This window comes from Acomys russatus, chromosome 7 (genome assembly GCF_903995435.1).
Source record: "Acomys russatus chromosome 7, mAcoRus1.1, whole genome shotgun sequence".
NCBI lineage: Eukaryota > Metazoa > Chordata > Mammalia > Rodentia > Muridae > Acomys > Acomys russatus.
Genome location: NC_067143.1, coordinates 57,608,362 through 57,625,505, shown reverse-complemented (window position 1 = coordinate 57,625,505; position 17,144 = coordinate 57,608,362). Strand labels below are relative to the sequence as shown.

The 17,144-nt window shown below is 43.4% G+C and overlaps 1 protein-coding gene across 2 annotated transcripts in view; it reads right to left on the bottom strand.

Annotated features, from left to right (window-relative positions):
* Window positions 1-17,144, bottom strand: part of Syt9 (synaptotagmin 9) — a 178,689-nt gene that overhangs the window by 106,591 nt on the left and 54,954 nt on the right. For both annotated transcript variants that reach the window (XR_007830934.1, XM_051149171.1), the window contains exon 3: window positions 10,968-11,514. Coding sequence is in view for 1 of the 2 variants with exons in the window: in XM_051149171.1 (XP_051005128.1) it covers window positions 10,968-11,514 (547 nt within the window). In the remaining variant the exon portion in view is untranslated. The remainder of the gene's footprint in view (window positions 1-10,967; window positions 11,515-17,144) is intronic.

Here is a 17,144-nt window from a genome sequence, read left to right as displayed (position 1 = left end):
GATGCCCCGAAGAGCCTTGTGATGCTGACTAAGTTCTAGTGGTGCTGACCAAGAAGAGGAGGAGGAGTTACTACAGACAGACAGCACAGAGCGGCTGGGAAGAACTGCAGTCGATGCATTGAAGACAGATGGAATAAAGTCTCAAACAAGGCTAAACCACCAACCAGTGTGTTAGGAAAAACAAGAAAATGGCATTGGTCTCCCAGCCTTCAACGTAGCTAAACAATGTTCTTCAAAGAAAACACGTGACTCGAACATGGCAGGCCACGCTCCACTCAACACTGGGGGAAACATGACTTGATATGAACACACAATCCTCAGAGAAGAGGAAAAGATACAAGGCTCCCTAACGTGTTGGTTACTTTTTAAAGACATGTCCTATGTGGCCCACGCTGACTTGTAACTGCTTCACCCTCCCTACTAGTGGGATCACCTGGGTGTGCAGCAATGCCTAGCTCTACGACCCATCTAAAAGGATCATATAAAAAACCCAGATTATACATCTAGCTGAACAGAGATCAAGAAAACAAATTACAGCTGGTTTCACTCATGAGTCTAGTTGCAAAAATATGAACATTGTAAAACCAACTATCAGAAAAACACATTTGCACACACATTCATGTATACCTGTTTATGAAAAACAATAGATCTAGGTTTTCAAAAAAAACCTAGAGAACAGTCACATAACATTAAAAGATAAAAGATGCACTTCACAGGCTTAGTGCAATGGATTCGGAAAAATCATAACTGTAATTTTGCTACTGCTAAGAATCGTCGTGTAACTATCTGATATGCAGAATATCTGATATATGACCCCCTGTGAAAGTGTCATTCAACCCCAAATGGGTCACAACTCACAGGTTGAGAACCACTGATCTCAAAAGTTATATGCTTTGCGTTGTCACAACAATCATGTTATCATGAAAGCTCTTGGGGTCTTCCCTGTAAGAGGCCTGGAGAGTCACCCCCTTTGCTTCAGGCGTTCCATCCCACAGCTCTTTCTGCCACTTCTCAAGCTAAGCAGTCCGGAGCAGGGTGATTATGTGGCTGATGGGTAATGAGTAGAAAAAAAAACTGCAGGGTGAGAGTCGGTGGGTTCTAGCAACGGCACAGTCAGTTAACCCAGCACTGGCCAATTCCTGACAGCCACCTGGATGGATCTCAGCTTCCAGGACAGCGACTGTAAACCAAGGGTTTTCGGTAGGACTTTCCCATCCATGAGATCAGTGAACCAAGCAGTCCTTAGATGTTTAGTCTCACACATGGTGATATCCTGAGCTGGTGTTATCAGCTTGATCAGCCAGTTGCCAACCTCTTCTCCCAACTTTGCCTTCAATGAGGTCCTGGCAATCTGAAATCAGGCATTCTGTGAGTAGTTTCAACCCAAGAATCAGCAAACGCTACATGTCAGCTGCTCTCCTTTCTTTCTCCCTTGGCCCTGACCTCCAGCCTGGTGACACTATCTACCAGCATACCTTTAGATATGACACAATTATAAAAGTATATGATCATTGCTTGCGACTTGAGACAGAATGGGGCAATTTACACTCAAATGTGCCTGCTTTACCTGCATCCAACCATGCAGAACACACACGCTGGACATTCCATGCATCCTTTCCTGTCTGGGCAGAACAATGCACTCACCTCTATCAGATCTGGAAATGGTATGATGCTCATGGAACACATAGGGAAATTTCTAAATTTGCCACTACAAATTGCTGGGAATGGCTTAGTCAAGTAAAGTCTGATGACAACACAGGCTCTAAGTATTTAAAACTTTAAAGGCCTATGTTGTACCATGCCCTTTTCTGAACTGCAATCTATCCATATTGTCAGAAAGCGGATCTCCTATCTACTGTCACCAGGTGAGAACCATGGCATCCTTTCCCAGGAAGAGGTTGAGGTGGCCACAGAAAGCCTCTAAGCCACCAGCCAAGAAGCAGACCACCAAGAAGGAGACTTCTGATGCACTTCAGGGAGCCAGAGGTATATGTGGCGGGCAGGGGCTCTCTGAAATGCTGACCTCCCGCCAGGAACTCTCCTCTTACTCTTGACTAAGAAAAACCCCCACCAAAGTCCATTATGTTATTACTGATCTGGTTTCTGGGGCTGAGAGCAAAACCCGTCATTTTGTACTCAATAATTTCAATTTTATTCCTCTCTCCAGAGGAATAAAAATGTAACAGAGATTAATTGGTGCCCAGGTTCACCACTACATAACATCCTCAAGTCCAGTGTCCCTAGAGCCCCACCAAATGAGTCCTTTACAAGAAGATTCATTTTATTCACTATCTTAATACAATAAAAGATGGTCTTGAATTGTCATGTGGTGCACAACTTTAATCCCGATGCTCACAAGGCTGAGGCAGGGGGATTGCCAATGCTGGGCTAGCCTGGTCTATACAACAAGAGCCTATCATAAAAGAAAACTTAAAAATCGCCCTTTTAGACACTATTCTAGAGGTGGGGTACAAGTCAGGAACTTGAACTTGGCTTTTGCACTGAACAGCATTCTCAACAAGGGAAGAACTAACAAGTGCACAGAACGGACAAATGCACAGAAGAAAAGAGCATGCGTAATGGTAGAAGTACAGAGTGACAAGGAAGGCAGATATCAGGAGGACCTCCCCAATCCAGGACTCAGAAGTTCATCTTTAAGTTGGGGTCTAAAAGCTTGGTAGGAGTTAGCAGGCAAAGAGACAGAGGCAAACCAAGATATTCTATCCCGGGAACTAAGCTTTCATCGTGACTGCTGAAAGTGGCCCATCCAGCTGCTACCCAGCTATGAACCCCTGGCTGAATCTCCTAATGGGGCCTCCATCCAAGCTTCATCTGCAGAATGAAGAATTTAGATGGTAGAACTTGTAGAGTTTTATTAGATGGCAAAGCAAACATAATAGATGGTGTTCAGTTAGTATAAGTTAAAAAAAAAAAAAGCCCAACTTTTTTTGAACAAGCTTCAAGCAGTACAGCAGTTTCGATTATTAAGGCAAGTATTCACAGAAACTCCTTCAGGTAAGAAATAACACTAGGTTATAAAATCCTTCTAAGTGCACAGCAGCGCTAATGAGGCAGAAATAGAATTTTTCAGTGACCAGAAACAATAACTATGAATCCACAGAGGCGATTAAGCCCTGGAGCTGGGGCTGAACGGAAGGGGGTGTGCTCCGTGTTAAGCTCCTGGTATTTAGAGGACTGTGAGACAGCCCTGCCTAAAGCTGGAGTCCCAGAGCCTGAGGGTAACATTCTGAAGAGATAAATGAGTCAGGCAGATAGTGGGGCTTCACCTTGTCTTGGACTTGCCCTAGAAAATGCAGAGAAAACCAGTTTCTAAACAATAACACAAACTGCCAACTGCCCAAAACTCTAAATCTCAGGATTTAGCTTAGATTGTTCCAGGTTGGCAATGTGACTAGGCATCTTATAGACACCATGTGAAGTCACGGTGGGAGGAATGTATTTTAAATGCACACATGGAGATTTCCATAAAGTTTCAAGCTGGATAAACTTACAGTCACAAGTAAAATAGGCAGTAACACCCATGAGCCATTAGCTAATGGAAATGCCACGGGAAAGAACCAGATCAGTTACTGGAGCCATGAGCAGCAAAATACAAAAGCGACTGTATTTGGAACAGTGAAATACATACATACCTGCATATACATATGCATGCATACATATCTATACATGTGTATGCATATTAACGTAAAAAAGAAATGGAAGCATATTGAGGGGGAAAAGAAATTATTAAATAAATTAGGCAAAGATAAAAATATTAAATAGTGGAAAGAAAGAAATGGCTAAGAATTTTCCAGAACTGACTCAAGAAAAGATGCTCAGATTCGGGGGTATATTCTAACCATGACAAAGAGAAAGCGGTGCCTCAGTGCCAATGCTATGATCGAAGCACACAACACTAAGGAGGAAAAGAAGAGCCAAAGATCAATAGTGAAGGAAAATTGACAGTCGAGGTAATTAACGGCAGACTAAATATTGACTTATAAAAATGGCGTTAGGAAAGAATAAAATGATTGCTTCACATTGGCAAAATAAAAGAAACAAGAGAGTTTAATTCACCTAAATTTTTATTCCCAGAAAAGTACCCTTCAAAGAGGAATCTCAAAACAAAGACACATTTGAGAGCTGTGGGTTTGACTTGAATGACTATGGACATCCCAAGAAATAGACATTCCAGTTCCGTTCTCTTCATTTCTGTGTTGTATGACCCTCAGAAGAAGCCAGACACCACGGGAGCTTTTACAGCATGAAGAGAGACAAGTAAAAACCTCAAGACCTCCAGGGGCACCAAGCAGGAGTGAATGGAAGGTCCAAAGTAGTCCTCCAACTGATCTTAAGTACAGGCTCCTAGCTTCCAGAGCAAACAGGAAGAGTGCACAGCACTCCATGCACAACTCACAAGCATCAACGCAGCACACCAGCAAACTGAACTCAGCAACGCACGGAAAGGGCGGCGCATCATGGCAAGTTTGGATTAATCTACGAACAGAAGTGTGAATGAAAACGAGGAAACTGATGAACATAATTGATCATAATAGTAGATTAAAGGGGCCTCTCAAATCATAGCATTTGAGAAAGGGACAACCATTCATAATGGTTCTGAGTTCAGTACACTTCTTATTTGAAACAGGGTTTCACTATGCAACCCAAGTTGACCTCAAATTCATGATTTTTTTTTTTCTTCAGTTTCTTGAGTGCTGGAATTGAGGGTGTGAGATACCATCCTTGGCAGAGGAATGCAACCTGAATAGGATGAAGGCGTCTACAAAATACCTCTAGGAAAAACTATACGCTATAGGAATATAAGGACATTCTACTAAAATGTGGAACAAGTCAAAGATGCATGTTCTAATATTTACTGTTTCATACCCTCCTGGATATCCTACTTCGTATATTAATCAACAACAACAACAAAAAACCAGAGGGACTAAGCAATAAAAAGCATAGACCAGAAGGCAACAAAGCCATCATAATTCATACATGATAGGTTATTTACAAAGAGAATGCAGAAGCACCTATAGGAATTAAGAATTTTTAAAGACAAACACACAAAGTTTCAGTTATATACCTGTAATAGTCAGAAACGCTGTTTTAGAAGTTAACATTTAACGTAACAAAAATGGGTATCTAATGACAAATCTAGCAAGAGTCTAACAAGACCTTTATGTAGAACCACAACACCTGAAGGCAAGACTTTAAATAAAGACTATATAAAAGGAAAGAACACTATGAATAGATAGATGTAAACTTCTCTTACACTGCCCATTCTCTCCCAAATCAGACAGGAAGGAACCTTTGCCATGCTAGGCCAATGCTCTACCAAACCCCTCTAGACCACAACACGTAATGCAATGTTGGTGCTGTACAAATGTGCCACAGATAGATATGACTCTATAGAAAGATAAGGCAGCATAGTTAGGTAAGGTCTTCAAAAACCCCAGAGACATGCAGAATATGGCATTTAAAATGTTTGTATTATTTTAAAGATTCACCGACAATGAGACAGGTTAATTCCTGGCAACACCCAGCCTACTTCAAAGAGGATGACACACATCAAAGAACCTCCTTATGGAGATGGCTTCAAAAGTGGCAAACAAGCCACTGGGCAAAATGTCCTCATTTCTACCACAGACAGAATTCTGCCTTAAAAAGGGCAAGCAAGTCCTCAATAGTTCCTGCCTCACAAATATGTCTGTCAGATATATTGGGCCAGAAGGCTGAAGAAGATGCTCCAACGTTACAGAGAGTTTTAGGTGACTATTCAGGTAGCAAACTGTCTCTGTCATCTTCTCATTTGGAAAGCTACTAACCTGCACTCCCGGCATACTCAGGTAATCAAGTTTATTCCTCCTCAAGTCTCTGATGGAGTTGAAGACCAGGTAGCTTAGTTTTACAATGAAGCTTAGTTGTTTAGGGGTTAAGGTGTTTTTAGATGTTTTAAGTTGATAATGACAATATGTGATAGAGATTGATTTACATTCAGAAATTTAGATGCACCAAAATAGGAAAGACATTTTCTTCAAGGCTGTCAAATACAAATAGCAAAAACACTAAGAATGTAACCTCTGTATAATTCCTGATTGTGTCATGGTTCTACTTGTAATAGTTAATCTATTGTATAAAACACCAAGAATGTAACCTCTATATAATTCCTGATTGTGTCATGGTTCTTCTTGTTATATAGGTAATCTATTATATATGTGTAATAATATAAATGTATATGTAAAAATTAATTAAAAAACAACAAAAACCCAAATGCATTAAAAAATATTTTCAGTTGAACTTGAGGATTCAGAGTCCCTGGGCAGACTACAGAATTGTATCAGCACGTGGTTAAGACAAATTGAAAATGAAAGGGAGAAAATACTAACCTTTACAAAACTGTATTTTCCTGTAATCTGGTTATTGTAAAGTATCAATAATATAAGATCCCGAAAGAAAGAATTTTTCTGTTTGAAACTGCAGCTCTACGAGTTATATTAAAAAGTCAAGTATCAGCCAAAACTAAACTAAGAGAAGGCTAGATCTGCTTTTCTAGATGTTGCGGTGAATTCTGGACTATGAGTAATTGGCAAACCATGCAATCTGAAGATGCACAAGGGAAAGGAGAAAGAATCCAGACACAGATTCTCCCCATATGGAAATGCTCCAGGAAATGCCTTATCTACCTAGAAAAATAAATGTGGATGTGCCACAAAGTGAGCTGGAGTCCAGTCCTGCAGTGTAACGGTGGACTGGGGTGGGTCCTTTGAACAGTGGCTAGGTTTAGATGAAGCCATGAGTGTGGGGCCCCATAGTGGAGCTAGTGTGCTCCCTCTTAGGTGAGAGCTCGGGCCCTCTTCACCATATGAGGCCAAAGAGAAAGCAAGGAGGGAGAGAGCCCCATCAGAAGTGAGCCTTGTCGACACCTTGGCTTTAGACTTCTTGGGCTCCAGAACTGTGAGAAACCAATGTCTGCTAAGCCTCTCAGCCTATGGGATCCTGTTATGGGAGCTAGAGCAGAGCAATTCAAGATGCTTCTGTGTTACATGATAAAAAAAAAAATCCATTCTGGGAAGACAAGTGCGTGTGCGTGTGCGTGTGCGTGTATGTGTATGTATAACAGCAATTTAAAAAGTAGGCCAGAATTGAGAGAGGGAGAGTTGGTGGTAGGGATGTACACAGACGAGTTAGAGGAGAAGAAAGGAGAAAATGATATAACTATATTTTTATTTCAAAAAATAAAGATGTCAAAAGTTTAAAACCTCTGACCATGCAAGGCAGCATCCTTCTGACATCCCAGCAGTGGCAGGAATATCATTAGAACTTTGAAGCCAACTTAATCTACTCTCTATATTGAGTTCATGGTCATCCAGGGACACATGGTGAGACCCAATCTCCAATACATAACCAAACACATGCCCCACAAACTTTAAAACTTCCGATAGAAAACACAGGAGAAATGTATTCACGACATACTAAGACTTCCTAGCTGAGCCACACCAACGCTACCTTACAATGGAAAACATTGGTATGCTTTACGAGAGTAGGTTTAAGAATGAACTCCTATCAAAAGTCACCATGGAGTCTGGACAGATAGTTCAGTGGGTAAACGATGAGCCTGGACACCTGAGTTCTACCTGTAGGAGCTGGATAGTGGCATGCATCATACTCCTGCAGGGAGAAGGGGACAGGCACGGAATTATCCAGTAGCTCAAGGGAGACCAGCCTAGAGCATGAAGCACAGCCGCAAATCAAAAAGGGACCCTGCCCTAATTAGGTGCAAAGTTAGAACCAACTCCGCCCAGCTGGCTTCTGACCTCCACTCTTGGCACATACACCAACCCACTCACCCCTTCACATGCAAATAATAAAGCAAAAAAAAAAAAAAAAAAAAGTCGCCACAGAGTTGATACACCCCCCCCCCCCATGAACTGACAGATGAGACTATAATGCCTCGAACACAGGCTTGCGTACAGATTATAGAAAGAACCTAGGTCAACACGGAAGAGAAAACAGCAGAAGAGTGTGCGGAACAGCACTGCATAAGAAAGCAAGCTGGAATGACGAATAAACAATAAAAAGATGGTCAACCTCCGCTGCCAAGAAAACAACGCAGTCTTAGGGTGCTTCGCGTGGACACACAGACACGTTACCTAGCCTGAGGAGAGCAAGAGCTGGTGAGGTGGAGGAGCAGCGGTGGGGGAATCTATCTGAGGAGCCGCTGTGGAAATGGCCTTGTAACTACTTGGAAATGTTGAACACCTGAAAACGGTGGCGCCTATGAACCAACAGATGGACACAAAAGCATCCTGTGTTATGTTATTCAGAATCACAAAAGCCTGAATGCCGTCAACAGAACAATGGAACAGCAGCTCCGTTCTTAACAGTGGTTAAGAACACTTGAGGCTCTTGCAGGGGCCCCAGCCCAGGTTCAATCCCCAGCACCCACATGGTGGCTCTCAGCTGCCTGCAACTCCAGCTCCAGAGGACCGGATGCCTTCTTCTGACCTCCAAAGGTTACAGACACAGACATGCATGCAAACAAAACACAAACAAAATTTAAAAAATATATATATTTCCAGAAAGAATGCTAACTTGTCATGTGTTAGAACAGTGGACTGTCACATACAGTTAAAATACACAAACCACATTCCCTGCGTTCCTCTCTATTGTTAAATGTTATAATTCAGGTTGAGGGTAAAAAAAAGGCTAAGTTAAAGAAGAGCTGTGAAAAGCAGGAATAAAACTTCAACCCACACGTGTCACAATATAAGTAAAGCTCAGGGTAGTGAAAGGGGTTATGGGCACAGGACACCAACAGTGAAAGCACTGGTGTGTTGTCTTCTTCAGCTTGTGTGTTCATGCCTGCTCATTTAAATATTCATTCACTGTTCTGCTGGTATAAATTATATTATACATAGGGAATTTCACGCTTCTTCATTATAAAAGAAAAACCTTAGCGAATCTCAGACCACTGTGCTCAGTTTCTGGACACAGTCACATCAACAATTATGACGCCGACTATGACGCAGTCTAATTCCACTCAGAGGGCCGCCCCTCTCCTACGGCTATCATAAGCCTGGGTAAATGCTTCTCGATGACTCTTTTGCAATTCGGAAATTTCCAACAATGATCCAGAAATTCCTAGTTCTGGGAGAGGGCTGCAGTGGTATTGCTCCTGAGGCCAGAAGGTCTCTGTTGCCTGCCATTCTACTCCTGTCTGCAAGAACCTTTTAGAGGAGACCTTTCCACCAGGGACCTGCCTCGCCTGCACTGTGGCCTGCACCTGTGCATATGGTGCTGCTCTCTCCACAAAACCCCTAGATGGCAACTTCAGAAGATCCCCACTGAGCTCCATGGCACTTCTCCGCCTAGTCTATGACTCCACTTGCCAGAGCATTACAAAGATTGGCCGGTGTGAACAACGCCTTTCTCCCCATCTGGCCCTGAGATCAGACCTCATCACACCTTAGCATCATGCCCGAAGGTTCTATACCCACACGGATCTGGTAAATGCCCTAGAAGAATGTGCTAACTTGGGGACACTCATATCTTACTATGAGCAGCCAACTATTTTTGTTTGTTTGTTTTTACTGTTTCAACAGTCACAGCAATGCTGATGTTTCTCCACACGTTTTTTCCATTAATTAATGTATTTATTTACTTTACATTCTGAGCGCAACCCCCTTCCCATCTTTCTTAAGCCTCCTCAGTTGCCTCCCTCCCGATCTTGGCAGCTGGGATTTGAAGATAATCCTTGCTCTCCCCAGCATCCATTTTTAAGTTTCCAAATGTTACAGCTTTTCAAGATGAAGAGGTTTGTTTCCTCCCCCATCAGCCCACATCACTTTAGCTTTATCTACTGCTATTTCCTACACCTTCTCTTCCTTCCAGATGTGAAGGAGGCCACCTCGACCCTGGCCACACTTTCCTTATGTGAATAACATGAAAAAGCTAGCATGGGTCCTTTAGGGCTCTCGGAGACAACTACTAAAGATGCGAGGGAGTCCCCAGGTCTTGAACGTGTCTGAGGATTGCAGCGCACCATGGGGTTGGTATTTGGTCCTGGGTAAGAGATGTGGGGGGTCCTCTTCTTGGGCAGAGTGAGTCTTTGACTCACTCAAGGCTCAATCACAAGTCACGCCAGTGCTTGAGCAGGACAAAGATAGTGACACTTGGTCCCTTTGGATGCCAAGGTGAAGAGGGCAATGCTGGCTTCAAAGCACACTAATCACCCCAGGGAATCTGATCAGGAGAAAGAAATACAAAACTTGAGAACATCAGCTCCCCAGTAAAGTCTAGTTTTCCTCAGTCTGGAGCTTCAGAGCGGTTCAGCAGGAGTGACAAGAATGTAAGTGTGGTAAAAGCATCCCATGGGATGCCACGTTTGAAATATAAACATGGCTACACAGGATCTCTGCCTCCTCTCCTAAGTCCAAAGTGATGTCTGACCTTCTGCGGATCAGTTTTGCCATCTTTCCAGACTTAATTCTGGCTTCTGACTTTTATATTTGGAATTATGATACTAACTCCCATGCTCAAGGTGAAAACTAGGGAGCTGATCCTGGAAGCACTGAAGAGCCAGTAGGGGAGCCCAGGCAAGGACTTGGTGCTGTCAATCAGGCAGGGGACTTTCCGCAGTAGAATACAGTGAACAGGATGCCAGGACCCAGTTAGTACAACCTGAGACAGCATTTGAGAAAACGCCGTGAGGACTGATAGAGAACAGCTAAGGAAGAGAAGTAAGAAAGGGATTCCTTTAGCGTTTTATTCTTGTATATATCAAAGTCAGTGTTGATGAAAACCTATCCCTCCAAAGACACAAAGAGCCCCTAAAGACAGAAGAACATCAATGCAAATTTTTATAGTTTGCATCCAAATAACATAATGCGTGTAAGCAGTCGGATTTCGTGCAAACTAAGAAGCAACCCCTCCCCCTCCCTCAAATGAAGGAATGCTAGACTCACGTTGGTGACATACTCGATATCCTTCCAAAGGATGCACTCCCTGGGGAAATCAGCCAAGTCGAAGAAGTGGTCCACCACCACTTGACCGATCAAGTCATGGCGAGAGAACCTGTCGAAGTCATACACAGAGAAGTGAAGCTTCCGAGCCTCAAGGTCATTGTAATGAACGGGAAATAAAAACACCTCATCAAATATGGGGTTCAGGGTCTTCCTGTGAACTTTAGTCTGGTGTTTTGTTTTCCTGTCAGGAAGCAAGTAGATCTTGACGTAAGGGTCTGAGGTCCCAGAGAAGTCCTTGGCGGGCAAGTTGACGGCTTTGTGGATCTTCACGATGAGCTGTTCCAAGTCACAGTCGTATTTTAAAATGAAGTTCAGTTTCCCGCAGGCTTTGCTGTTACTCCTCCTCCCATCGTCACTGTCCAGGGACCTCTGCTTATACAACTCTGGTTTAATTCTACCAATCCCCGTCAGCTGCTCCTGCCTCTGTAGCTGCTGGATATTAAAGTCTGGGTTGGACAGGTTGAGTTGTCTTCGGATTGAGTTATGCCTTAAATGAAGAGCAGACACAGCAGAGTTATAACCTCATTAGCTGCGGGCCTTTCAGAAACCTGCGCCTGGAACAGCAGCGCACTGCTATACTTTGAGAAGAGCTTATGTCTGTGGGTCCTTTCTTTCTTTTCCCTTTCGGCCTAAACTCAGAGTGCTCATCATGTAAGCAATGCGTAAAGCTGCTCTCTACAACTTGTATCAGGTAATGAACTTATGAACATGTGATCCAAGAGCGTGATGAAAGGTTTCCACGCACCTTCTACATGATCTAATGTGCTTTAAGGCCTGTCTGGCTGGTAGGATGGGAAGGTTTGAGTGAACGAGCTCCTTTAAGAAGAAAAGCATTTACCTTAGATAATAGTCCCACACTGAAATAGTTGGCTATTTGTTGTGATAGGGAGAATGCATCTTTCTCAAGCTAGGCATGGTGACTGATGTCTGTAATTCTAGCACGTGAGAGGCAGAGATGGAAAGATTACCGCTGAGTTCAGAGCCAGCCTAGGCTGCAAAGTGAGACCCAGGCTCAAAAACCAAACCAAACTAAACATGTCTTCTTTCTCTAAATTGCATGAAGTTCTCTACCACTAGCTTGCAGCTCTATAGAGACACAAATTCTTACTGGTTCAGACAAAATTATTTTATGATAAGAATATAGGTTTCACTACTGTAAAGACTTGTGGGACTGGGTATGTCTGCTTGCAAGGGATTGTGTTGGTTGTGACTGGTACCTGAGTTAGTACAGAGACTGTGCCTTTTGCTGTTCCACATGGTGGCCAGCAACCAGATTTCTTTCTAAAAATGTATTATTTATTTGCATGCGTCTGTGCATGCGTGCATGTCTAAGGGTACACACAAAAGCCAGAAGAAGAGGGCATCATATCCTCTAAGCTAGAGTTACAGGTTGCTGTGAGCCACCCAATATGGATGCTAGGAACCAAATCCCAGCCTTCTGAAAGAACAGCAAGTGCTCTTAACTGTTGACCCATCTCTCCAGGCCCATGAGGCTTCACTTCTGAAGTAAATATTGCTGACAAAAAAAAAAAAAAAAAAAAAAAAAAAAAAAAAAAAAAAAAAAAAAAAAAAAAATTAAAGACGAGCTACCATAAATTAGAGATAATAGTTGAAAGAAGGTTAGATCCTGATAACAGCACACTAGACTTTGCTAATGGAGTCTAGTCTTCATCTATAAGCTTTGAGTTAGAAGTTTCTATAATGTTCTCTTTAAATTTTGTCTTATCCGAGTCAGTCCTAATAAGGAGAAAGAAGCAGTCATTACACACAATGCTGGTTATTTGTTTAACTGCTTTTTATATGTGGTGCCAGGGCATGAAGTCAGGGCCTCCCACATGCTACATAAATGTTCCACTAACTGAACTTAACATCTCAGCTTACTTTTTACTTTTAGATAAGCTCTCACACATGTTCATGGATGCCCTTAAACTTAGTTCCAATTCCACCAAGGCCCTGAATTTGTGATCCTTCTACATTACCCCCTTGTAGCCCCAGTAGCTGGCATTATAGGTCTCACCACCAACAGGCTCAGAATAAGGCTGTACCAAAGGTTACTTTTTTTTTTTTGTTTTCAACTCAGAGTGCACAGTCTGTATGCTAAACATCTAGTCAATAACCTGAATTAAAATAATGTCTCTAGTGGAAAGTGACAGGGACAGCTGAGCTGTCTCTCGGGGATTGGTGAATAGCTGAAGAGGCAGAGTAAATATGTGCATGTGTTTTCCTTTCCTTCCTTGAGACTGTCTTATGAAAGAATCATGTGAAAATGGGATTTACAGACCCAAGACATGTTGGAAACGCTTCTCCTTTCTACAGCTCAGATGCTGTCATGCTGAACATCCCTATCCATCCCAAATAGCCTCCTGGTCACTAATCATCCACATAGCACCCTAAGATTGCTATCACAGGCTGTCACTTGTACCTGTCACACTCAACACAGTCCATACCAAGCAGACATATGTCTGGTACGAAACTTCCAAGTGTGCAAAGACTGTGCAGTCTGAAGGCAGCTGCTGTGGATTATAGTTTCTTCTAGAGAAATCCACAGTGTTAAAGTTTCTTTGTATCTAATGATTTAGGGGAGGTCAGGAAGGCAGGAAATGCTTTTAAGTGATGAAATTGGCTGTCCATTAGTGTAGCCAGGCCATTCCCTCATCTAGAAGTGGAGGCACTGTGGAGCTAGAACAGAGCCTTAAGCCTGCTCAGCTGTCCTGTGTGTGTAAGAGGGACTGGCACAGAGCAGCAAGTACCCTGCAGTACACAAACCAGAAGGGGGTGATGGTACCAAGCTCCTTTTCTCTCTCTGCTATTCATCTTTCTTTTCAAGTTTGATCCAGAGGTCCATACTTCAGCCAAGTCATGTTATACCATTCTGGCCAAGGACTAGTTAGTAGGACTAACAGGTGATAGCATGGACCATTTGGGGTGCTCTTTAGTTAGTGGTACTGTTTATGTAACAAAAAGTGCAAAAAGTGGTCTTGGGATGTGGTTCAGTTGGCAGAGGGCTTACCTAACATGCACCAAGCACTGGGTTCAATCCTCAGCATCATCTAAAGGTGGGCACGCTGGTACATGCCTGTCATCCTAACACTCAGGAAGCAGAGGTTAGGAATCTCCTAAGTTCAAGGCCATCCTTGGCTCCATGGCAAGCTACAGGCCAGTGTGAGACAGCCACTGAGTGCTTCCCCTCAGGACTTGATCCTGCTCAGGCAACAATCCTGTGTCTGCAGCCAGCACTGGGCCCAGCCACTGTGGCCTGGCCACTTTCTTCCTGGGTTTCTGCTAAGCAGACTCCCTGTGCAGAGCAGGTTCTGGTTGTAGCATTATCATAGCAAAATTTTGTCCGCACCCTTGTCTGCAGAACTAACAACCTCTGGAGCACACTTATTTAAATTTAAAATAAACGGAACTGGCTACTTAACTTCCGGTCTCTTTAGACGGGAAATCTGGAGAGATTCATACTTCACATTCAGTTTTTCCTATCCACTAAGGGACTGCCAGAAGGGAGAGGGAGTGGGCTGGAGAGGGCATTACTGAGAGATCTGCTTTTTAAAGGCAGAAGCAAAATCTCAATCCCTGAGAATCTAACTGGGAAGGAAGGCACTTATTCCAAATTCCAAAACAAATTCGGTCAGTAAAGTGCTTGCCTTGAATATACAAAACCTGAGTTCGGGGTCTGGAGCTGTGGCTCGGCAGTTAAGAGCCCTGCTGTTCTTGCAGATGACCTGGACTTGACTCCCAGCACCCACAGCTAAGAACCTTCTAGAACTCCAGCTGCAGGGGATCCAACATCCTCTTTGACCTCTCCAGGTATCAAGCATGCATGTGGTACAATACATAATATACAGACAAAAATGTTCACATACAGAAAATAAATTAACTTAAAATTTAAATTAAAGTAAAAAGTAAAAAAAGAACTTGAGTTTAACCTCCAGCACCTTTAAAATTTTTTTAATTTAATTTTCTATAACCAAAAATAAAAGCTGAGTGTGGCAGCACACATTCTTGATCCCAGCAATGGGAAGATGGAGACAGGAGGACCCCTGGTACTCAATGGCCAGGCAGCCTAGGCTGCTTGTAGAGTTCCAGACCAAGGATAGACCCTGTGTCATAAGAAAAGGTTGTAGACAGGAACAGTTGAGGTTGAGCACCAGTGCACACACAGACACACATACAATAAATATTATTCTAAAAATCAATCACAAATACGAATATCACACAACAAATGTTTTACATGTTAATTCATTCCTACTAAAATTTCTCTCCAGAATTACTAGCAGGAAAACAGTTGGAAGCAAAGACTATAACTGGGTATGAGAGCTCTTTTCTGCCTGGGGCTTCTTCCAAGAGGCAGACAGAGTTTATTGAAGTTGCATGTGTTTATTTCTGTGTATGCAAGTGTGTCTCTATCTGTATGTGTCTCTGTGTTGCACACATGTTTCTGTTTCTCTCTGTGTGGTGCATACATATATATATGTATGTATATGTATATATATATGCATGCTTGTGTGTGCATGTGTGTTGTGTGTATGTCTGTGTGTACATGTGTGTCTCACACATAGAATAGAGAAGTGAGAAAGAGCCAGAGAACCGGTGTAACTCACAGCTTCCCTGAATAACAGCACTCTGTGAGCTGAGAAAACAGAGCAGGGAGGTTGCCCAGGGACACAAAGGAGAAGATGAGGTAGAGGAAATGAAAAATCAATATTCCATAGCTCTCATGGGCTACTGAGATGGAAGCAGGAAGAAAAGGCAAGTCTACAGGAGAAGAGGAAAGGCAGAGTAGTGTTATGACCTACACGCTCCGCACACGGGTACAATGGCTCTGAACGGTCTCCAGTGTAGCATACAAGAGGCTCCCCAGGGAGGGTCTGGACTCGTAGTGTCTTGGAGTGACACTGGGACACTGAGTGACTGTGGTAAGGAGGACGTTGTCTAAAACACAAAATTCTACCTTCAGAGTAGGTCTGGGAGTCCAGTGCCCTTGGGATTTAATATACACCATGAATGAAGAGAGGTAAGTGGGGCTGGAGAGACTGTTCAGCGGTTAAAAGCATTCGTTGCTCTTCCAGTACAGTTCCTAGCACCCACGTTGTGACCCACAACCATCTGTAACTCCAGTTCTAGGGGGTTCAACACCCTCTTCTGGTGCCTGTGGGTACCACGCACATGTACAGTGCACATAGATACATGGAGGCAAACACGCATACCCACGCAGGTGCGTGTACACACACACACACACACACACACACACACACACACACACACACACACACACCACAGGGAAAGGTAAGGTCCAAGGACGATGGTTGGGGGAATTTGAGAGACAGCCTCCTCTGTAAATAAGCCACACCCTGGTGCTGACTCGGAGAAGCTGGCTACCAGGGTTGTAGCTCTCTCTCTCTGCTTTCTCCAGCTTCCTTTCTTTCTCTCAGGGCCAGAAGATGCTATTTCCTTTCATACCAGGCCAGGAAAAGAACTTAAAGACTGTCCTTAGCTACTGAGACCTGAGTTGAACTTGGAAGATGTCTGGGTTCAAAGATACGTAACACAGTTTGTACAGCACTTTTCCTGTGATATCCTTGCAAATGCACTTTCATGTCTGAAGGAATCTGGGCCTTAGACTCAGTCCCACCCCTGGGACAGGACAGGGAAAAAGCCCAGGGGCAAAGGGGCTTTTCTTCCTCCCCTTTCCTTCAATGTGAATTAACCAGTCTCAGCTCTAGGATCAGTGCCTGAAGCAGCACAAATGCCAATCATTTCCATGAAACCGGAACAAATAAAGGAAAGAAGGTGTTACTGTACTTGACGGACAGAGGACAAACCCAAACAGTCCTGTGGAGGTCTTGAAGGTGTCACCTGGCCCAGCGGGCAAAGACTCAGTTCTGAAGCCCAATAGGTGGGAATAAGTACTGAGTACAGGCTAGAGAGTCTGGGAACAGGAAAGGATGAAAAGGCTCTGGCTCAGAAAATGTTTATGGAGGAGATGAAAGTTGAGCTGGCTTTGCCCCATCTGTAGTCTCTTCCAAAGTTACAACCGGAGCCTCCAATAGGAAAACAGCTGAATTTTCATCAAGGTCTGCGCTCTCCTTCTGGCCCCAGGAACATTGGCCAAAG